The 23971-nt window shown below is 37.8% G+C and overlaps 1 protein-coding gene and 1 long non-coding RNA gene across 9 annotated transcripts in view; one reads left to right on the top strand and one right to left on the bottom strand.

Moving 5' to 3' along the window:
- Positions 1 to 23971, top strand: part of ITPR1 (inositol 1,4,5-trisphosphate receptor type 1) — a 265258-nt gene that overhangs the window by 221298 nt on the left and 19989 nt on the right. For 2 of the 4 annotated variants that reach the window (XM_088134326.1, XM_088134325.1), the window contains 4 exons: positions 1303 to 1407; positions 3140 to 3276; positions 6779 to 6944; positions 10189 to 10349. In XM_088134326.1, the coding sequence (XP_087990452.1) occupies positions 1303 to 1407; positions 3140 to 3276; positions 6779 to 6944; positions 10189 to 10349 (569 nt within the window). Of the gene's footprint in view, positions 1 to 1302; positions 1408 to 3139; positions 3277 to 6778; positions 6945 to 10188; positions 10350 to 19320; positions 19414 to 20040; positions 21204 to 23971 lie in introns of those variants that run through there. The other 2 variants (XR_015794924.1, XR_015794923.1) reach the window with 2 other exon arrangements.
- The window catches only part of LOC148216737 (uncharacterized), a 62197-nt gene continuing 45185 nt past the window's right edge, over positions 6960 to 23971 (bottom strand). For 2 of the 5 annotated variants that reach the window (XR_015794926.1, XR_015794925.1), the window contains 3 exons: positions 15357 to 15454; positions 13306 to 13382; positions 6960 to 8965 (listed from right to left, as the gene is read on the bottom strand). This is a non-coding gene — a long non-coding RNA (uncharacterized LOC148216737). Of the gene's footprint in view, positions 8966 to 13305; positions 13383 to 13467; positions 13593 to 15356; positions 15455 to 23971 lie in introns of those variants that run through there. The other 3 variants (XR_015794929.1, XR_015794927.1, XR_015794928.1) reach the window with 2 other exon arrangements.

Genomic DNA, 23971 nt, shown 5'->3' with positions numbered 1-23971 from the left:
GAGTATGAGAAGCTAGAGAAGAACCAGGGCCTTCTGGTAGGAAGGAGAAACTAAAGAGGAAGTGGAAAGTCAAGGCCAAAGTGGTCCCAGTGTGGCAGGAGCACTCAGGGCTGTGACTCCTAAGCTGGGAGAGTGGCTCCAACAGATCCCAGGAACAACATCAGAGCTCTCTGTCCAGAAGAGTGTAGTGCTACGAATAGCTAAGATATTGTGCAGAACCCTCAAACTCCCAGGCCTCTGGTAGAGGACCTGAGATTGAGGAAGACACATAGGGGTGAGAGGGGATTTTTAGCTTTGTTTAAGCATTTGACATGCCTCCAGAAATTTCCAGTATGCTTGAGTTTGTGGCTTAGTTAAAGAAATAAGACTAAACAGAATATTCATGCTCATGCAGTAATCTTGTGACCATGCGTGCAGGTTATGCATATAATTTCTGGAATCTCTTCCATGTAGGAATTAATTTGCAATCCATATGTAGAAGTTCACAAGTGATAATAATCTAAATCCCCTCCAAGCATTTGAATGCACAAAGGCTTGAAAATGGGTAGAGCATATAATGCACACACTGACCCCCATCCCTTGGTCTCTCCAACTTCACTAGGTTCAGACAGGAGATCTGGAAATGACTTGTACTCATATTTGCCTGGATGTGAAAACAGCTCTTTGTGAAATCTGGGATCCTAAAAGATTGCCAGAGAGCTGTATGTGTGTTTAAGCAAATGTAAGTGTAGTGCTCCTTCATACTCCCCAGATCAATACGTAGAGGTGAGAGTGGGAGAGGAGACTACCTGCCTCTACCTGCTTTCAAGCCCAATCCAAAGAGGGCTATATACTTGCTTGCCATTAAATGTGTATGCGTTGGGAATTAGGATTGGCCACATTATGTTATCACACACGTTCAGATGAAGGTCCCCTTCCTTCCATATTTTTATTCTGGAATGTTTGGTGGGTGGGAAATGAAAACACCACACACATGCTTTTGGAATACACATATGAGGAATACTACCTGTTCACTGACTTTAGACAAGCAATATAGTTGTTGCTTTTTACATAGTCAATTTTCAAGGTTTTTTTTTTTAATGTTAAACCCTACTAAATTTAAAGAATGTTGGCACAATTTTATGTCATATAACTTTTATGCACTAAACTATTCAGGGTGCCTTTTTGACAGAAATGGTATATATATTTAAATTAAAAGGTGTTATGATAAGTAATAACAATGTTTGTTAATAGATGTGCTAGTTACATAACTTCAGCATTATTTAATGGTACATTAAGGTGTCTTGTTTTACCCAATTTTAGATCAACATAATGAAGTTGGAGAGCCAATGACTAGGGAGTTCTTATATTCTAATGTGTGCAAAATACAGGATGGTGAAAATTGTTCTTCTGTTATTCCTTCTACAGGCAAGTGTCCTTCAGCATTTGTTTTTTTCATGTACAAGTTTGTAAACTGCAATTCTCACTGCATGTTTCTAATATAATGTAGTCCTTATCCATTCTGGCTTCCTTTATATGTCAACCCTCTCAAACACTATAATGGCAGTATGTATGATACATGAAGTACAAAGACACTGACTTTGATACCATGCTGTAATCTCAAAATGAACAGAATATTGAATGCACATTGCTATGTTCCCTACTGTTACCACCCTAATATTTCTTACTACTGTTAAAGACAACAAATCAACATTATTTACAGGTTACACTAACCAGTGCTTTCCCAGACCAGAGGTACATATCAACCATTTCACCCAGTCCTGAGATCTCCCATATCATGGTGTTCCTTATTTTGGGGGGGGATAAAATTGCTCATGTTGTTGGAAAGCTAGGAGGGTACATGAATTCATGTGTAGTAAATTGCTTCTGTCCTTGAAAATGAGACATATAACATATTTTTATACTATCAAAAATAAAATATGTTTTCTTTACAGCAGGAGTGCCCAATTCAGATCATCTGAAGAGATCACTAGTTCATTTTTCTTGATGTGTAACATTTATAATAGCCAAAATAAATCCAGCATTTTCCTTATAGACTGAATGCACAATTAAAATCACCCTGAGAGCCACTAGTTTTTTGTTTATTAAGAGGGCCAAGATGCTGCATTGATTGTGGGAAAATGCTTCTTTTCTTCTCATCATGAACATCCTATTCTTTCTTGAATGCTATAATTCAGTCTCTACCATACAATAATATAAAACCACTCACATATATCTCTGCATTACTGCCTCTTTTAGTGGCTTTCTCACCCACATATTTTCTTCCACTACATTTTTCAGTTCTCCCATTTCTGCTTCTACTCTTGGTGGCAGTAACATTCAGGACTTTTTATTCTTCTAGAATTATTGTCCTGATGTAGTGTTAAATGGAGTATAACTTGGCTGGCTATCATTAGCTGGAAAATTGGTAGCAGCTGTATGTGTCTCTAAATTCAGGAAAACTTAGACAAAAATGACATGACAAAGGCATTCTCTCTTCATATCCCACACTTGATAGACTTAGGTGGACTCTAAAGTTTCTCACAAAGTGATAAGGAAGAAGAAGAGTTCCCTTTGGGAACAGGGAACCAGAAACTGGGTAGAGAAAAGGATCAGTTGTCCATAATCATGTCCCATGACATTTTGTGAACATAGAAATATGCATCAGAAAGATATTCAAAGTTTTCAGTAGATAAAACAAATTAATTCACTGTTGTATGTATAAGTGTTTGTCATTGGTGGTTACTTACAATGTTCCAGAATTATAAAAGAATCTTGCTAAACATTAATGACAAGTTTGCTTCTGAATTAAAACTAGAGAAAGTAGATTGTGTGTTCATATGTCTGCACTAAAAATATGCTTATATTGTTTCTTGTAAAGACATCCCAAAGCCCAGAATATTATGAATGAGTTTATAGGATGAGAGTAGCCATGCATCCAATTTGTAGGATTTTTAAAAATATCAAATAAAAATTCTGAATAGCCCAATGAATCACAAAGCTCTGCAACTAGGCTGTTGAACTATAGAAGAGAGAAAAAGAGGCAAGGGGTGGTCCTTATTTGGCTTTAAAATGGTTGTTCAAAATATGGAAGAGATGTAACAGATCTTCAGCTTCCCACCTTCTCACAGCCATGTCCCAAACTTCTTTTATTTAATAGAGCTATCTTCTGAAGATTCTGAAGAGGATAAAGAACATACATGTGAGACATTGCTGATGTGCATTGTTACCGTGCTTAGTCATGGCCTGAGGAGTGGGGGTGGAGTAGGAGATGTACTCAGGAAGCCGTCCAAGGAGGTAAATTAACAGTACATGTGAAAGAGGTAGTGCACGTGTGTGGTGGCAGTGGGGTATTGGAGAGCTATATATATATTAAAAAAAATTGAAATGATCTTTTATAGAAAATTAATATTGTGCAAAGTTTGAGTATTTTATGGTGCAGACTAAATGTGTAAGTGTTTTGCTAGTGAGGAATTGTCAGCATTGATGTTTTCAGATAGAATCCACTGTTATTATAATACAGAAGTTGCCAGTGTTGCAGTAATTAGATTATATTACCAGGGCAAGAACTTTCCCAAATGTGCATTTCTTTTACTATCTATAAGCACATTTTTGACCATGAACAGGGTTTCTTATCAACAATGGCAAAAGTGCTGTAAAACTATTTCCAGCACTACTATACTGAATATACATTCAGTCAAAGCTCCTATTAAGTGCAGGAATCCAAATTAAAATATCACTGGCAGATGTCTCTCTAGCCTCCACCTGAACGCATCCAGTGAAGGGGAATTCACCAGTTCTTTGGGTAACTGACTCTGTGGTCAGACTGCTCTTATTGTCATGATTTTTTTCCTAATATTATGTAGGAAACTGCCTTCTTGCATGTTAAATCTGTTATTCCATGTCCTGCACTCTGGGGCAATAGAAAACATGTCTTGACATTCTTCTATGCAATGTCTCTTTCAGTGCTTGTAAAGTGCTATTTCATCCCCTGTGTTTTAACTTTTCAAGGCTATACATTTCCAGTCCCTTCAAGCTCTTTTTACAGAACCTAGTTTCAAGTCTCCTGTCATCTTCATTGTACTTCTCTCAACTTATTCCAATTTATCTGAAACCTTCTTAACTGTACACAATAACCATGGTGAAAAATGAATATCAAAGAATAAAATGAATCTGTTTCTGTGATTTGGGAACTTTACTTCTGTTGATGCAGCCTAAAAGTGAATTTACCCTTTTTTGCAGCTGTATCATGCTGTTTACAATCAGTTACTGTTCCACATTTGGTCACAAATAGCATTGCTAAGCCAGGAATTCCCTATTCTGATTTCTGTTTTCTAAAAGGAGAATTTTGCATTTGTCTCTATTGCATTTTGTGTTATTTTTAACCCATTTCTCTAAGCATTTAAGATTGCATTAACTTATTTTTGTCTTCTAAGATAGAAGTTTTGTGCCACCTCTTCATCCAAGTCATTAATAAAAATGTTGATTATTACATCCCCCAGGACTGGCACTCTACTCAGTATCTCACTCCAGTTTGATGAAGCATATGGTTTTTGAACCAGTTGTGGGTCCAATTAATTGTCATGCCATCTATTCCACACTTAATTTATCTTGCTAATTAAACATTATGGTTAGTTCATCAAATGCGTTGATGAAATCAAGATGTATTTTATCTATAGTATTCCAATACTCTGCAAAAGAACTTACCCAATCAAAAACTAGTATTAGGTTAGTCTGGCAAAATTTATGCTTGATTTCTGATTGTTACTGCATTGTTTTCAGGGTACTTACAGGTTGATCATTTTAGAATCTTCCCAAGTATTCATGTCAAACTGACTGGCTGGTAGCTCTCTGAATCATCATTTGCTTTTCTTAAGTCATCTGGCATTTCACCCATTCTCCAGGACTTCTCTAAGTTAATACATAAAGGTTTCAACAGACCATCAGCAAACTCCACTGACAAACTAGATGCCATTCTTTGGCCTTGGAGATTTAAACTAATTCAAAGCAGAGTCCCTGACTGTGTTTCTGTCAGTTTGACATTTCAATCCTGCCCCTTCATCTTTTCCTTTACAACTGCTTCATGGATCTTATTTTTTTCTTTCTTCACTGAGCAGCTAATACAATGATTCTTTTGTCTATCTTCTATTTTGATCATATCTGAATTACCCCTTTTTGTTGTTGTTAGCATCCTATGCCAAGCTTCTTCTGAGCTTGACATCATCACTATAATTCTTAGCTGTTTGGACTCTGTCTTGATGACTTGCTCTTCTTTCTAGCACCTGCATTTGTCCTTTTCTGCTTCCAGAGTTTGTTAAGCTTTTGTGCAGCCATATTGCCTTGTGCTGTCTTCCATTTTCTTCCTAATTGGAATTGTGATCTTCTTTTTTAGGAACTCCCACTCATCTTGAGCTCCATTTCCCATTAGTTTCTCCTGTCATGGGATTTTACTTATCACTTCTCTGGTTTATTCATTTCTTTAAAATTTAAGACACTCATTCAACTACACTCAGGTTTAGATTAAGAAATCAAGAGTTTGAGCACTAAGGCTAGAATTGTGGTATCTATTACATGCATAAATGTCCATCATGTTCAGGGTAAGCAATGTTATATACAGTATAGAATAGCAATAAGCAATATCAAACCGAATAAATTAAAAGCATGAGATGAGAAAAAAAAGGGAAGGGAATATAGCTGACTCTAGTTTACATCAGCACCATTCACTATTATCTCTTCATATATTTCTACCCTTGCAAACCATTCTTGCTTATATGTCCATACATTACACAATGTAATTTCTTCTTAACTTCTTACCTGTCTCTTTCTGAGGATCTCATCAACTCCATCCAACCTTGACTTTCTCAGTTTTTCCCTTCCTCTTGACCCATTCACTGTTACTTCATATATTTGTTTTGCAATTCATTCATTCTCTCTAAATGTCCAAACCACCTCATTGTATATATTTTGTACCAGTAATTCACATTTATGTTCAATCCATATTCAAAAGCAATCCATATTCATTAAGCTTTTCATTCTTGACCCTTTCTTCTTGTTTTACCACACACATTTATTAAATACCCCATTTCCACTGCATTCAGTTTAACTTCTATGTTTCTTCTGATATACTCGCACTTCCATATAACAAGGTAGGCCAAAGCATGCTCTTATGCACACCCACTCTCATTTGTGTATCTTAAACTATAACTATCCACTTCCCCATCTTTAATAAACATTCTACCAAAATAAACACATTGCTCTACTTGCTCTACTTTTTCATCATTTGTGTACAACTTTCATTCATGTTTTCCCTATCAAAATCAAGTACCTTAATCTTTGATGCATTAATTTTCAGATCCATGCTTGTTGCATAATACAGTCTACCTAACATTAGCTGCAGATTATTTGGGTTCTCAGCCAGCGACATGGCATTACCTACATACAAAGTTCAAATATGCTCACATCCCCACCTAACACACCTCTAACATCACCACAATAATTTCTTATAAATTGATTTCTAAATACTTCAACATTGCTTAATGTGTTAATACAAAATATATCACACACCCATGTCTTAGTCCCTGATTTATAATCCACAAGCATAATGTAGTATTCATTGTACATAAAAATAAGAAACAGGAAATAGAAAATAAAGTCTACGAATGAGAAATTAGTTGCCACAAAAGAAAGCCCAATGTATATGTGGCATTTATATATGTTCAGTAATTAAGTAATATCCTGTTTGTAGCTTTCTTTTCTTTAATACTCTCCATTTAGTATCTGAAAAATATCTGCATTTTAGGAACCTCTCTTTGCTGCAAGAGTGATATATGACCTCCTCTTCTTCTTTATGGTGATCATTATTGTCCTTAATCTGATTTTTGGAGTCATTATTGATACTTTTGCTGATCTAAGAAGTGAGAAACAGAAGAAAGAAGAAATTTTGAAAACAACATGCTTTATTTGTGGTAAGTGTAAGAACCAGCAAGAGTTCAGTTCTAGGCAAATATAGGAATGTCTCCATTCCCCAAAAGGAATGCACATTTTTGTGGGGGAATCAGCATTGTATGAATGTTTTTAGAATAACTTGTAAGGGGCCATGTAATGTTAAGCTTTTGACAAAGTCCCTTCTGAAGGCTACTGAACTCAGTTGCCATAGGATAAGAGGGCAGTGTTCTCATAGATTGGCCAGTGGTTAAAAACAGAAGCAAAAGTAGGAATACATGGGAAGTTCTTACATTAGAGAGATATACCAGGTAAGGTCCCCTCGAAATTGGTGTTGGGATAATGCTTTTTAACTTACATAAAAGATTTGTAATTAGGGCTGAGCAACATGGCAGCCATGTTTGCTGATGGCATCAAACAATCCAGACTGTACCTATACTTTGGATCTGAGCTGGTAGAGACTGAATAGGAAAGAGAATTATGGCAGACAGCGTAATGAAAATGGCAAGCCAGAGATTAGTTGCTGTGAAAAAGACTAATTCCATACATGGAAAAGTTAGGAAGGGACTTAAAAATAGAACTGCCGGTGTAATAATGCCTTGCACACATAGAAGGTGGGACAAATATACAGAAGAATACTGTATAGGATATTATAGAACTAAAAAATTAAAGGGCAACCATGTCATTAAGCAGCTGGACCAATCCCCCCCCCCCCTTATGAGGAAGAACTACAGCAATTAGGGAGGTTTAGCTTCAAATGAAAATAGGGAACAGTGGACATAATAAAAGTACATAAAATATAACTTGGAGAAAAAAAGCTTTTCTCCTTCTCTCACCAGGTTAGAACCCGAGGTCATCCTTTGAAATCAGATACAAGGAGATTCAGAACTAATAGAAGGAAAACATTTTTTTTTCTTTTCTGTAGAATTCATTGCTATTAGGTGTGAGAATGGCAGCCAATTTTGATGGCTTTAAAAGGAGAATGGACAGGTTTGTGAAGGATATTGTTAGTTGCTTACTACTTTCTTAAATATTGGATGCTGGAAGCAACTTTGAAAGGGTACTATCACCATCTAGCCCAGGCTTGTGAGCTTCCCAAATGCATCTTATTGGCCACTCTGTAAACAGAATGCTGAAGTAGATGCTCCAATAATCTGATCCAGGGCTCTTCTTATGTTCTTATGTTTATTCTTAATGTTCACACACTTATAAATATCGACACAGAAATAATCAGTCCTCAGCTACATATTGTGAGACTTCATTTTCTATAAAATTGTATGTAGCCCAGAACATACAATGTGTGTTTAACGTTTGAAAATAAGTAAGGGCCAAGCAATATTCATCTGAATCTTACCATTACCAGAAAAAATGTCTATATTCTGTAGATAGTCTTGCATGTTTAAAACAGTAAAATCATACAGTGCTTTCTGAAACAATTTTTAAAAAATGATGTGAACAGTTTTACATTACTGTGGTTATCTTTGAAAAAAATGCAGTGGAATCCAGTCGCTCCAGCCCAATTAACCAGTGAGTGTACTATATGAAAACATATGCTGTATTTGGTCAAACATTCTCCTTCCAATTGTGTTCAGAGTTCAAAGGAAATGTTTCTTTCTGGTTGTAGAAACTGCTTCTGTGCACAGCATTGATTGGATTGTAATCAATGAAATAATCTGATTCTATTCTCCTTTTTGAATGTTTTTTTTAATATTTAAAAGGTTCTTTTGAGAGGCAACTAGAACAAATAAGTATGTATTTGAATGAATGAATGAATGAATGAATGAATGAATGAATGAATGAATATATATATATATATACACACACACACACACACACACATACACATACATACACGCACATACATGCATACATTCATTCAAATATACATACATACATACAATAATAAAAGTATGTGTGTGAATGAAGAGGACAGTTTGTACCAGTCTGAAGTGCTGAAGGAAGCACAGGACAAGCTACTGCACTGAAGAATGTTCATTTTTCTGGTAGATTTCTTCAGGTAGATTGTGGAAAGCCTAGGCTTGGGCTGAAAGAGAAAACAACAGATTTGTTTCTGATTGTTTTTACGTATGCACACACTCTTGGTTCATTTAAGTCTTGACAAAATTATTGAACCAGGGATGCTCACAGGGACGGTCACTAACTTCAAAACAGTGGGCATGACATAAAAAGTGGTGAGGCTTTGCTTCCCCAGTATCCATTATTCTGAAGTGTGAGACTAGGCTGAAGTTGCCATAACCTAAAGATGAAGCAGGCACTAAGCAGAGATGACAAAAGCCAGGAATCTTGTCTAAAAGATCCCATCAGAGGTAGATAAGAAGGAAACAAGTCATTAAAGAAACAAAGGAAGTAGACAGAGGAAGCTGGGCCTAAGCACAGAGAAAAAACTCCAATCCCATCAATAGCTACTAGACTTGTAAATCAACAACACAAGAGTAGCTGCCAGTCTTGTGAATCAACAAAGCAAGGACTTTGGGGAATAAAAGAGGTCCTGAAGCCCACCCACTCCTTGAGTTGTCCTGGATCTAGACTTGGTGGCTTCCATTCCTCTAGCTAGTGCCTGGCAGCCTACTTGAGAAGGACATGGGTAAAGTGGGCATGAGTGATTGTGCGTGTGCATGAGAAAGAGCAAATGTATGTTGTAACCAGTAAAGTTTTGCTGGCTAATTCACTGAGTCTCCATGTATTCCAAAAAACCTGATGTGCCCTAATTATTTCCTGGCTGTTGACAAGGGCTTTGTGTCTTGTCTGCAATAGCTACACCTATCTGGAAAACCAGGGGTGGGGGGGGCTTACAAGGTCCACATGCCTCATCAGGCTGTGTGAGTGAGAGACCATAAGCCAAACCTGAGAATGCGTGTAACAGAAGCTAATGACTGTCACTGCAGAGGTCCCGCATTGAACCAATTTATGAACAATTGATTCAGTCCCCACTGATTTCACTGAGACAGTGAAATTAACATTTGTTGTGGTGGCTGTGTTATTGTTGGCACAATATGATACAGTAAGAAGCACACAAGTATTTTTTGTCCATAAGGTCAGCCATGCATTTGACTTTGGCCAAGAGACCAGATGCCCCATAAAAGAGCACTCAGTTTCCAGAAAATGATGAGACAAATAACTGTATGTCTTTTAAAGATTTTCTTAAAAACTGTTTTCTGGAACTCGTTTTTAACATTCTGAAATAGAAGATGTTCTTTCCTTTTTAGAAGCCTAAATATGATTATCGTGTTTAATTTTCCTCATTAGGTCTGGAAAGAGACAAGTTTGATAACAAGACAGTGACTTTTGAAGAACACATTAAAGAGGAGCACAATATGTGGCACTACTTATTCTTCATTGTCTTGGTGAAAGTAAAAGACTCTACAGAATATACAGGACCTGAGAGTTATGTAGCAGAAATGATAAAGGTGAGTTTGCCATACTGTCCATGAAGTATGGCTTGTTCATACTTCTTTTAATTCTTCTAATGCCAGAAAGGCTGAGTTCACATTCTATAAAGGTCTGTAATGAGCACTGATGCATACCTCTTTATTTTCTTTATTTCCTGAGTGAGAATGTGGTCCTTCAGAAAAATTAATAATTTGTTTTTAGTATTGTCACGAAATAATGTGGATGTGTAAGGTTAAACCTTTTTCCCCCTTGATCAACAGTATTACAGTTACTGTCTTCCCCATGTCTGATATATTTGCAAAGCCATTTCACACAATTCATATTTTGCTCATAAAAAGAAAAAATGTTTTGGTAATTCTTTTGTAACTTCAGCACACCAGATATGGAAATCCCATAAGAACAATATTACCAGCACCTTGAATCATTAGCAGAAGTCACCTGGCAACCAGTGGAGCTCGTGAAGCAATGGGGTCACCTGAGAATATCAGGACACAGCCATAACTGCCTAGGCCACCACATTCTGTACCAGATGTAGCTTACAAATGGTCTTCAAGGGCAGACCCAAGTAAAGTACATTATAGTAATCGAAACAGGAGATGACTAAGGTATGAGTGACTGTGAGCAAAGCCTCCCAGTCCAGGAATGGTCACAATTAGTGGACAAGATATAACTCTGCAAACAATTGCCACATTGCTCTTCAAGAAGGAGCTTGAGTCTAAGAGAATCCCCAAATTGCCAACTACCTGTTCATAGATGGAATTTCCCTGGAATTATTAGGTTCATGGTCTCAAAGCCATTTTGTCTTGGAGGGATTCAGTCTGTTCCTCCGTATCCAAACCCCGGTAGCCTCAAGGCATTGAGTCAATGATTTCATTGCATTGCCTGTTTGGCCTGGGGACCAGATGCATAGCTGGGTATTATTAGCATATTGGTGATATTGAACCCCATGCTGGTAGATGACCTCATTCAATGGTTTCAAGTAGATGTTAAAAAAGAAGGGAGAGAGGAGAGAATGCTGAGGCATTCCACAAAGTAGAGTTCTCAGGGCAAGACAGTGCCCTCTGCTGTAATCCTTCAGAGACAGTCGAGTAGAATATCATAGTTGGTGGTAATTGAAAGCCACTGGGAGATCAAGGAGGACCTAAAGGATTGCATATCCTGATCCCAATCTCTTCATAGGCTCAAGCACGGCCAATGCAATTTCTGTGCTGTACTCTGGCTTGAAACCTGACTGCCAAAGATCCAAATTTAGTTCATCTAGGCTTCTCTGCAGTTGCAAGGTCACCATAGTATCTATAAACTTTTAGAAAAAAAGAATGTTGGTGATAGTTCTAAAGCTGTCCAAAACAGTTGGATTGAGCAATGGCTTGAACAGGGGATGTACCATAGCCTTCTTCAGAAGTGATGAAAATTCCCCCCTCACTCAATGAAGCATTTAATATTCCTTGAATCCAACTCCTGCTACCTCCTGGGAGGCCTTAACCAGCCATGATGGGCAGGGATCCAATTGGGAAGTGGCAGAATTGACACTGCAGGGGGTTCTGTCTGCTTCCTTCAGACTCAAAATTATTCCCATATGACTTCACAAGACAAGGCCTCAATCATATCCATTAGCATTGTCCAGTTGGAGCCCAGCTGTTTTCAAATTTGAGCAGGTTTATCCACCAAGGGTTGCAAACTTTCTTCAGAGAGGCTGTTCAGATAGTCTTGCCAAATCTCCTTCCCAATAAGGAAATGGGTTGCCTTAACAATGGTATTCAGCAAATACAATAAGTTTGGCAAAATATCTCTTTTGGTGATAATATCACCACTGTGTAGCCTCAAATGTGAGCTCCTAACCAATGACTGAACAGACTTGAGATGGATCTTCCTCCAGTAGCACACTAGGCGTCTCCTCTGCTGCTTCATCTACCTGAGTTCCTCAGTGAACCAGGGAACTGCAGTGAGTGAACAATCTGTCCCAGCACCCCAGACGTCCTTTTATTCCAGTAAGAGGCCAGAATCTCAGCCAACCTACTACTGGATCCTCCGGAAACTCCCCGAGAGCCCACAGGATCCATCAGGCAGCTGGGATGGACTAATCTAATAGGTTCTTCCACACAGCAGAAGGGTTCATACTACAAACCTCTATGGCAATCAGAGAGTGATCTATCCATGACAAAGAACAAAATTCAACACCCTCCACTTTCAGATTATGTGGCATCTGGCCTAAGGCAGAAACTAGATCTAGTGTGTGGCCACCCATATTCTTTGGGCACTCAATATGTTGGATCAGGCCCATAGTTGTCACAGCAGCTGTGAACTCCTGGGCCACTCCAGACCTCTCATGAAAGGAAGGCAGGTTGAAGTTCCCAACACTACCAGGTGGGTAGATTTTGGAGAGGGAAACATCCCCTTCTCCGCCACCAAGTGTTCATGATATAATCCAAGCCTTCCCTCTCATCTGCAACCTAATGGTGAATAAGGACAATTTTACTGCAAACAGACCTGGCATTTAATAGCAGCAGTTAAAGCCCTTGGACTCCAAGGATCTGAAGTTGTGCTTCCCAGTGTGAAAACTGAGAGCTGGAAGGGGGGAATTAGTTGAAGGTACCAAAGATACCTTTCCTAAGTGAGGCTGTCTCTCAGCCTCCTATCATATCTCTTCTTACATATCACAATCAAAATCCCATTTCACATAATGCCCCCCCCCCCAAATATTGGCCAGTGCCTCCACCTCCTAATTCCCTACCCATCTAGCCTAGGTTATACTCAAGCATATGATTCTGGATTAAATCAGCCCCTCAGATGCCCCACTCATAAATCCACCACCCAAACTACATACCTGGCCCCCTTCCCTCCTTTCCTTCCACCACCCCACCCATCTGTTGGGTGGATAATGCAGTATTCTCAAGTACAGTGGTATCTCGGGATACAAACGCCTCTGCTTACGAAGTTTTCGAGATACGACCAGCTCCGGCCCCAAAAATTTACCTCGGGTTGCGAACTCCGCCTCGAGTTACGAACCGGATCCGCGGCCATTTTCCCTGCTGTCACACGGTCGCGGCTTCCTGTGGGCGAGATCACGGTAGCAAGGAGAGGTTCGGTGAGGCTTGTGGTGTGTTTTGTGGCCTTTGGAAGGTTTTTGGTGTGCTTGTCAGCATGGCTCCAAAGAAAATGCAGAGCAGGCTTGGCAAGAATAATTCATTTCCAGAGGGTTATGCAGCGCAGGAAAAAACAACTGACTTTAGACAGGTTTTTCCCCAGAACTGAGCCTGCAGCTAAGAGGCAAAGAAGAGAGGAAACCCCTGAAGGAGATCTCCCCGATGTCCCTTTGGAGGGGGACTCTCCCTCCAAACAATAACTGCCTCCCCACCCCATTCTCCCTCTTCATATTATGCTGTACTGTACTTTTTTTCATGTTTTTGAGGTTTAAAAATAAAATGCATATGTTTCAGAACTGTTTAGCTGTATTTACATTGAACCTTATGGGGAAATTTACCTCATAAATTTGGGGTGCGACCAAATTCGGAGGGCGGAACGGATTAACCGTATTTACATTGAACCATATGGGAAACTTTACCTCGACTTGCGACCAAATCGAGTTGCGACCAGAGTCACGGAATGGATTAAATTCGTAACCCGAGGTACCACTGTAACTCTTAGACCTATTCTAAACATTGAATAGCATTTGAATTTTTATAGATCCCAGATGCCATCCTTGAATATTTATACTATAAACAATAATTCCTAAAAGAACATTGCATTTCCAATTAAAATTAATCCATTGTTGAATATACCTCTTTTTAAACTGTAATTATATTTTGATTATTCTAATCACAGAATATGATCCAATATGCCTTTTGTGAATGAGGCAAGGTTAAATTCATTTAAGAAAAATTATAATTTAGTACTAAATTGTTTGCCAAAGGATTCTTCAACCAGATCCAAAGTGCAATAATCAGATAATGTTGCTGCCATCATCTTCATCTTTGGGGTTATTAAACTTCTAAAAATGTATCTGTGGGAACCAAACAAACTGAGATAAATAAGCTTTGTTATTTTTGACTATCAGACTTGTCTTCTAGCAAACAGGATATCTTTCCTGCTTGTTTATATTTCTGTATGTCAACTTAAAGATTTATTTTTAAAGAATCTGTTGTAAACCCCTTTAGAGGCAGAATGCCTTTGTTTTGCCAAATGCTCATTTAATCCTGAAACCAGAATTCAGCTTTCTGATTAACTTAAAGCGCTGTTTCATTTCTTTCTAATGCCTTCTGCCTCATCAGAAGTCTATCTGGATGACAATTCAAGCTGAATGTTTACCTCCATTTGTTATAAAATACATGCAATTGCGCTTGGAAGATGCATCATGCAGCATATATTAAATAGTTTAGAAAAGAAATGCCCTTAAAATCTCTCATTATGTAATCCATGCTGCTTTGAATTCATTTAAATCTGTGTCCTACTTCTGTGTATTCCCTAAATAATAGCTTCTTTTAAAAAGTGTTGTGAGTAGTCATCTGACAGTAGATTAATGGGTTAGGAAAACTTGTCACCTTATCTTGTCCTCACAGGGCTAGAACATTTTGTTGGAATGTAATTTTGAATTTAAATCAGAAAGCATTTGCCTGTAAAAATAATTGAATTTTACGTTTGTAATGGCATACAACTAACAAAGGTTTTGTAAACATGTGATAGCAGATGTTAAGGAACTTTTGACACAGAAAATAGCATACCTTTTTAATTCAGTAACCATTTACACAGCAATTTAGCAGAATTTTCTAAGAGAAATCTGGCCTGTTTTCGAAGTACGTTTGAAAATGTCAAGCAAGCAGTCATTAGCCGAGCTTTATATGGAACAAAATGCTTTAAAGAAAACAGATATTCCATGTTCAGCAAGACTTGCCTTCCATGGAAAGAAGCTGTGTACCCAAATATCAGTAGAAATATGCTGTGCTGGTTGTCTCAGGAACCACATGACCAGTAACTGCACTTGACGTTGCTATCATGGGCACTGGAAAAAATCGGATTATCAAACTTACCTAAGTTGTGCACCAATTTGGATGTAGCAAAATCCTTGTCCTTTAGTACAATATTGTTTTGTTCTCCCATACTATGTAGTCTAGATTTGATGTGACATCTAATCAAGGGAAGGCAAAGAGAAGAAACATTGTTGCAGTCTTTCTCTAGTGGTATATACTTTGTTATTTATTTACTTATTTATGCATAATACAACTCAAACTGTGACTTTGGGCAGTGTACAAAAAGTAAAAAAAAGGAATCTATAATCACAGCATAGCTGATAAAAAGATTCTGAACAATAAAATGGCAAACGGAACTGAACACGTCTACAAACTCATCACTTGAAGGCTCAGCTCAACCTGACCTGAAAGCCTGGGAGAAAAGCCAGCTCTTACCTGTCTTCCTAAAGGCCTCTGGGGTTGTGGCCAGCCATATGTCTGGGGGAAAATGACATTGTTTCAGTGAAGGTACCTAGAGTGTGTCCTTCCTGTCAGATCGTGTGGGACATTCAGATGCTATGCTCTCAGGAGCAGGGCATCCCATAGTTAACCCAATCTTATGCAATGTAGCACTTTATAGGTGATAACTAGCACCTTGAATTACTCCTGGAAGCCTACAAGGAGCCAGTGCAGCTGCTTGTAGAGTAGAAGTGTTATGTGGGCATAATGAGAAATGTCCACAACTACTCACACAACTGTATTCTGGACCAATTGAAGCTTCTGAATGGTCATCAAGGGCACCCCCATATGAAGATGGAGGCAGGAGGCTGGAACATGGGAGCAATAAGAGACATTGGGCTTGTGTTCACTGTGAGCAGCCCATCCTGACTCCCACAATATCTCCTATTGCCAATCACTACAACAATCTTCCTACTGCCCTTAACTCCCCCAACATCCTCCTCATCCCTGCTCCCTGCTCACTTTCCACCATGGCCAAGGTCCCATTACATCATCTACTCGCACACTGTTTCTCAGGTTAGCAGATTGGCATCAGGGCAATTCTGTTAAACATTAAGTGCTAGCGCAGCCACAACCAACAACCACCTAAGAGGGTCAGCTCATACCCCACCTACCTTCCTTCCTTCCTTCCTTCCTTCCTTCCTTCCTTCCTTCCTTCCTTCCTTCCATCCATCCATCCATCCATCCAATTTAGTGCTGAATAAGGACTGCAAACATTTCAAAAGGAAAGTGTTATTAAACAGTGGGACATTGATGCAAGTGAAAGAATGTTTTTGTTAGAATGCATAAGACTATAGATACCTTTTTCTTTTTTATTGGTACTGTGTAGAAGTATTCCTTCCAGAGAATTTAAAAAATTAGTTAATTATGGACATTTCACAAAATGACAGGGAATGCAGGGGTTAGGATTTAGGAGTTTGCATGATGAAGTTTTTACAAGTACTATTTACTGGATATCTGTGATATAAGGTAGTATGAGTAGGATCAAAATATTGGTGGTTGCAGTCATATACTCTGGGAATAAACTTCATGGAATGGAGCATGGGCAATATGCTATACATGCAGTTCAACCTATGAAATTTATATATAGCCCATCTCAAGCATTGTAATGCAAAATTATAACTGTAAAAAAATTAAGATTATCCTAACGAGGTTTTGCCTAGAATGCCTGTCTTAATTAGGACATGAAACATGTTTTAAAATTGGTTCTGCAACTTTTTTATTGCATTCACAGGGACTTATTCCAAAAAGACATGGTCATGAGAATTATACTGTATATGTATGAACTGAAAAAGTTTGGGGCTATAATTTTCTCTAGCACATAAGAAAAAAATATCAGCAGCTAAAATATCCATATTCCTGACAATATATGTACCAAATATTAGTATGAGAATTATGTAAGTGCTATGTATGTGTTTTCAAATTTCTGCATGATTCTATACTTAGATCTGTAAGAATTACAAATTATAGTAAATTAGGTGCACACAGTAGAAACTATTAGAAGAAATAAATTACCTCTCTGTATCATGTGATTGCAATTGATAGGACCCAGAATGGTTGTGATGACATTTTTATACTTCCTAATCTGCATGCATTTAGGCAATAAAAGGAAGGTGGTAGCATTACCAATTAAAATGCATTCATTTTAATAATCTAGAAGTGAGTGATTTCCCATAAAGGGCCATCATGAATATTCCCACAGATTATAACTTTAGGAGATTTCATACATTCATCGGACAGACTGATCAGAATGAGAATTGTGTCTGCTCATGTTCTTGTCCTACACTTATTGGAAAAAAAGTCTGAACAAGCATCTGTATTTATACAAGAAAATGATGGTGTGGACTGATAAAGTTATAGGAAAATGTTTCAACTCACTTTTGAGCAATTAAATCATATATTTCTGGAACACGTATATTTACTTTGTTGTTGTTGTTAATGCCAGATTGTGATAATGGGATAGAAGCAGCTCTGTGCTGAGACTGAGGCCACAAGTATTGCCCTCAGGCACACATTCTTGTTAGCCTGGGAAATTTATCAATAATCCAGAGGGTCTTGGGTGTACAAAAAATGCCTAGAATGAAGGATAGCTTTCAGACAATTGCTGTATCAGTGTCTTCAGGTGCTAAATATCAGCACACATGAATTTAAAATAATGCTTTTCGAATAAGTACAAAGTCAATGCTAGATATGATTATTCATTTATATCACAGCTCTTAAGTTATATTAAATATACAAATTTGACCCTTTAGAAAGAGGTTACCATAAGCCAGTGGACTTCTCCATGGTAATTCAGCTAGAATGGATCAGCAAGAAGTAGATTAAAATCTAGTGAAGAAAAGTATTGAGGGGTTTGTTTTTATCATAAATGAAAATTATATCTAAATGTATACAGTAATGAAGAATTATCCACGTATAGGCTAATTAAAGAAGGTCAGTCAGACAAAACCCAGAGAAAAGTGAATATAAAGGAAAAAGTCCAAGATGATATCAAATGGGCAGAATAATCCATTTTCTACTTTGTGGAGCACAGGGAAATGTATGCTTTCTGCTCTCAAAAAACAGAAGAAAACTGAGCATTTATAGTTTATACTTCTTTGGAATCTATTGCTGGAATCATCTTTTGCTGAAGTTTTTAGTCAGTTTTCATCACACTGACTATCTAGCAAAAACATAAATATAAGTATAGTAGGATCCAAAAAGATTTAATTTTTCCCTTGTTGAAATTGTAGGAATCCTCTTGGAGAAAAGGAAATTAAAAAAAATAAATATTTCATGTCTGTTTGAAAAATCTGCAATTTATTTTGGAAAACATCTTCTCCTAAGTTGAATGGTCAGTAGTGGACATCAATAATGGTGGTGCTTTTATTCCACATTTTAACCCTGATGCTTTTAAAATTTTCACCAAGTTTCCTTCTCTTGGATTTCTATGCTGATGTGAATATCTTAATATACAAATTAACTACACATTTATTTCTATGGAGGAACAAAATTGCTTTTCCAAAGCAAATTGTAGATGCTTTTATATGAGATGTATTATTACATTTAAATTATTTCATCAGGTCTCATATCTATTTAATCATATCTGTCTTCCTATAATAAGAGTTCAAGCATATCTTGTGTATTTTCCATACTTAATACATTAGAATATTGACAACATACAGTAAGAACTTTATGACTCATTGTTCTTAGTTGTTCTGTCATCTACTCCTACATTTTACTGTTATGGCTTTGACTTAGGATGGTGACAAGCACAGGCAGTGCGGTAACTTGTCCCATGATTCAAGCAGTTTATTGGTAGTTTGGTTACAGGATAGTAGCATAATTCCCTTCCCCAAATGCCTTCTAAGGTGTCTAGACCTCTTCTGTGTTCCCTTCCTGCCCTGGATTGTATGTAGGCCTCTGTAGTCCCTCTATGAACCACAAACAAGGGTTTTCCTGTGAGATTGTTAAATGCCTAGTAAGGTTAACTAGGACACAGGCCTAGTGTTGTTTTACTCTGAGGCTGCTTTCTATCCTCTCCTAGGAAGATTCCGTAGTCAGTCTCAGCCTGTGCAGCGATTGAAGCCACTCTATGGTATGGGATCTTTCAGTGGGTCACCTCCCACTGACTTCTTTGGTAAGTCCATTCATCTGGGCCTCTTTAGTAGGCCTCACCCACAACATAGCTGGCCTCCACATAATCTGCCACAGGACCTTTGTAGTGGCCTCACTCAGTGCTGCAGGATCTCTTCCTTGGCCTCACTCGCTGGACCACTTCTGATGTCCCATGCCTAGTCCATTCATAAACCAAACACCTATTACTTTCAGACCATTCATGCTCTTGGCTTCTTCAACTCCTGTTGAACCTTCCTACCTTGGGGCTGCATAGTTTTTGAAATGGGGTTTGTATGACTTAGTTGCTGGTTCAGAAAAATAGAGCTCCAAGGATTGTTTTGGTGAATCACCTGGCCATTTTTATATTATGGGTAGCTATTGTGGATTCCAAAGACTGCTTTGTGTCTTGTTCTGTAGATCTCTCATACCACCCCACCAAACATACGATTTGTTCTAAACATCTTTCCAAGGTTGAGTTCTGTTCTATTCTACATTTAATTTTGGCATTTCCTTCTGTTTTTAGCCAGTAGATTCTCCCAAAGCAGATTAATTGATTGATTATGTGCCATCAAGTTGTTTTCAACTCCCACTGACCACATAGATAGATTTGCTCCATGACAATCTGTTCCTAACCTAGTCTTTCTTCCAGGTCTTCCAGTGGCATACCCATTGCCACTGTAACTGAATCCATCCACTTGGCTGCTGGTTGTCCTCTTCTTCTCTTTCCTTCCACCTTTCCCAGCATTACAGCCTTATCCAGAGAGTTGGATCTTCGCATAAGGTGTCTGAGGTAGGATAATCTGAGCCTGGCCATTTGTGCCTTGAGCGAAAACTCTAGGATGATTTGTTTGATGAGTCATTGGTTTGTTTTCTTGGCTGTCTACAGTATTCTCAGAAATCTTCTCCAACACCAAAGTTCAAAAATGTCAATGCTCTTTCTGTCCTGTTTCTTCAAAGTCCAACCTTTGCTTCCATAGAATGTCACAGGGAATACTATGGCTCACACGATTCTGATCTTTGTACATATAGAATATCTTTTCCAAGGCCTTCATATCTACTCTACCAAGTGCTAGTTTGCGACATATTTCTTGACTGCTTGTTCCTTTACTTGACTATCTGATCTTAAAAGACAGAAGCTATCCACCACTTTGATATCTTCATTGACAATTCTAAAGCTGGTTGTTCTACCTGTTGTCATTAGTTTGGTCTTCTTTATATATAATTTCCGGCCCATTTTTTCACTTTGCTCCTTGACATTTATTATTAGAGCTTGAAGATCCTTTGCATTTTTAGCTATCAGGGTAGTGTCATCAGCATAGTGCAGGTTATTGATGTTTCTTCCTCCAATTTTAAAATCATGCTCATCTTCCAATCCAGCTTCCCTTAATACAGTATATATTCAGCATAGAGATTGAATAAATAAGGGGAGAGTATACAGCCTTGTTGCACTTCTTTACCAAACTGGAGCCGATCTATTTCACTGTTCTGTCCATACTATGGCTTCCCGAGTATAAGTTTCTCACAAGGACAATGAAATTTTTCTGAGCACATTCTGCATATTGACGTGATCAACACAATCAAAGGCCTTTCTATAATCAATGAAGCACAGAGTGACTTATTTTGGGTATTCTTTGACTTTCTCAGTTATCCAGTGTGCATCACCAATAATCTTTTGTGTTCCTCTGCCTTTTCTAAAGCCATCTTGAACATCCGACATCTCTTCTTCCAAGTAGGTCTCTAATCTGCATTGGATGATCCTAAGCATTATTTTACTAGTGTATGAAATTAAGGATATTGTGTGATAGCTTGCACACTCTGTTAAGTCACCTTTTTTAGTATTGGAATGTAGATTGACCTCTGTCCAGCCACTGTGTAATTCTCCAGATTTGCTTGCATAGCTTGGTTAGAACCTTTACTGATTCTTCCTCTGCTGCTTTACCATACTTCAGTGGGTATTCCATCAGGTCCTGCAGCCTTCTGACTTGGTAATGACCGGAGTGCAGGTCTAACTTCATCTTCTAGTACTAGAGATTCTTGTAAGTAGGAAATATCTTCTAAGGTATCTTTGATGTTGACATCTACTGTACAGTGTTTCAGTATACTCCTTCCATCTTAGTCTGATCTCCTTTGAATTGGTTACTATCTCTCCATTGGTGTCCTTCAATATAATCTTGACCCTAGGTTTAGAATAATTAAAAAGACAGCACAGAAGGAAAAACTGAATGAAGAAAGGGGGGCATGCTTCAGTGTTTTGTTTGTGTATTTTTGAGTTTTGTGAGTTAAGTGTTATATTTCTTGGGCCTTTCAAGAGAAGAAGATTGGAGGTAATTAGATCTAGATGGCTCTGCCTATAATATTAGATCCATCCATTATTTGTAACTCCTTGATTCCATGTACCACTAGTTGCCCTCTGCCACTAGCCTAACAAGCACAAGCAGTTACTGTATGTAAAATGGTCTTAAAATTTGTGGAGCTTCTACGGGAGGTTTTCAAAGAGCAAGATGCTCAGAGAAGTGGACCTAAATGAAAGCAGAGTATTTCCCTTTGGAGTAGGAGACATGAGAATGGCTTTTCATTCAGACATGAATACAGATCTAATCATGAAACAAAATGTAAAAGTTCCACTTTGGATGATACTATAAAGTGAAGAAATGAGAAGCATAAGGCACTTCTACTTTCTGTTATGCTCTCATTCATATACAAATCCTCTCCTTTCACCGGTGTGCTCTTCTTCTCCATCTTATGTTTAATTGCCACAGCCTGAGCAGTGTCACCATTGAAAACTTTTCCTTCAGACCATAGAGCCACATGGGGCCTTGTCTCCATTCTATGGATTTTAACAATAATCAAAAGACCCATTGATTATAGGAGAGTATCCCAAAATGAGGCAGCTCACTGAATTCTAAAGAAACCCACTGGAATTTGTTTGTTGTCTGTACTAAGTAGCTGCATTATTAAAAAAAATAGCTACTCTGCTATTTTGTCTTTCAGCAATGCATTTGTAAGAAATAACTCTGATCAAAGCTCTACTTTGTTGTCATATTTACTGATAGCTCAGAATAACTTAAAAGAACATTTGACTTGAACAATAGTGAACCTTGAGCCTTTGCAAGAACTAATGAGGAACAGCTTAAAACTTAGGTTAAAGGCAATGAAATCCTTATAACACAGTAGAAAATCAGTCTTAATTGCACCAACTTCTGCATAACTGTAGAACTGCAAAATGATATATTTAGAGGAGTTTCAAATGGTTTTGCTTCTGACCATGAGTAAAAATCATCCAGTTCTCCTTATAAGCAAGCCCAGTAATGAAATTGTGGCTTTTTTTATAGGTTCATATGTTGGTTCTAGTGGACAAAGAAGAAAGGGAATGTCAGTCCATTGTGTTTTGCTTGTGCTTTGCCTGCCTTCACTGTGCATAATATATAACATATGTCTTTCAGCCGGGAAGGATGGTATATGGTGATGCAATAAAAGTAATAATCTAAAATTACAGCAGAATTCAGTTTAACTGGCAGTATATCTTCATCCAAAGTGTGCTCTGAAATGCCTAGATAAATACTTCATATAATTACAATGTTAATAATGGTAGAAGCAAGGTAAAACAATATTTTATCATTAGTACTGGGCCACAAGTGCTGGAAAGAGAGTGTCATTAGGCCTGAGATTAAATGTGCATAGATAATTTTATAGCTGTAACAATTGGCTTTAAAAATTGGGTGTGCCACACCATGCGGCTTACACGATAGAACACATCCATGCCTCTAGTATTGTCTGCCCTCTAGAGGTATAGCCAGTATCTACATTTGCAATGGCAAATTGATGTTTTGTGTTATCCTCTTGTATCCTTGCTTCATTAACCAAAAATAAAAATGGAATGGTGTACAAAGTTGACAACTTGCATGATCAGATACGTAAAATCAGTTTGTTTGGATTAATTGTAGCTGGCCACAAATATGGACTATTTCTTGCTGGTTTAGTAAGTAGGCTAGTTATCAAGTTCCCATGGTTGCCATAAAAATTAACGAAACAAGGATTATAAACACTTACATGCTGAAATAGAATTATTAATGGTTTTTACAAATAAGTTACATTAAAAACTCTACTGTGAATTGCTGCAACACTGGATTAGAAGGAAATATAGTTCTTTCAGACTGAAAATTGCAGATCTGCCTGCTATAAAATTTAGGTGGTCATGTTGACTCATTCTTTTACTGATCTTTACCATGTTTAATCAGTTGCATTTCTGTTATAATATGCCTTTCTCTTTTCCTGTGTATCAGGTTCATTTTAATCCTTTCTTCTTGGTAGCTATTTAGCTAAACACTGATTGCTTATCTTAATGCCCCTGGGATTCCCTACCTGAGGGCACTTCCTTGCTAACACTAATTTTATTTCCCCAAACCTCCAAAACCATATGAATGAATTTACAGTTGCTTTTACAGGAAAACACAAAGAATATGTTGAGATCACTTTGAGCTGATCAGTATTCCCTCTATCTGATCAACAAAGAAATGCAAAAAAGTTATTTCGTTAGTACCCTACCCCCTGACATGCTGTAGATTCTTGTGAAACAAAAA

Source organism: Python bivittatus, unplaced genomic scaffold (assembly GCF_059951505.1).
Source record: "Python bivittatus isolate LINGU-HERP-01145 unplaced genomic scaffold, Pbiv_v1 ctg000080_np1212, whole genome shotgun sequence".
Lineage (NCBI taxonomy): Eukaryota > Metazoa > Chordata > Lepidosauria > Squamata > Pythonidae > Python > Python bivittatus.
This window is presented reverse-complemented; position numbering and strand designations above follow the sequence as displayed.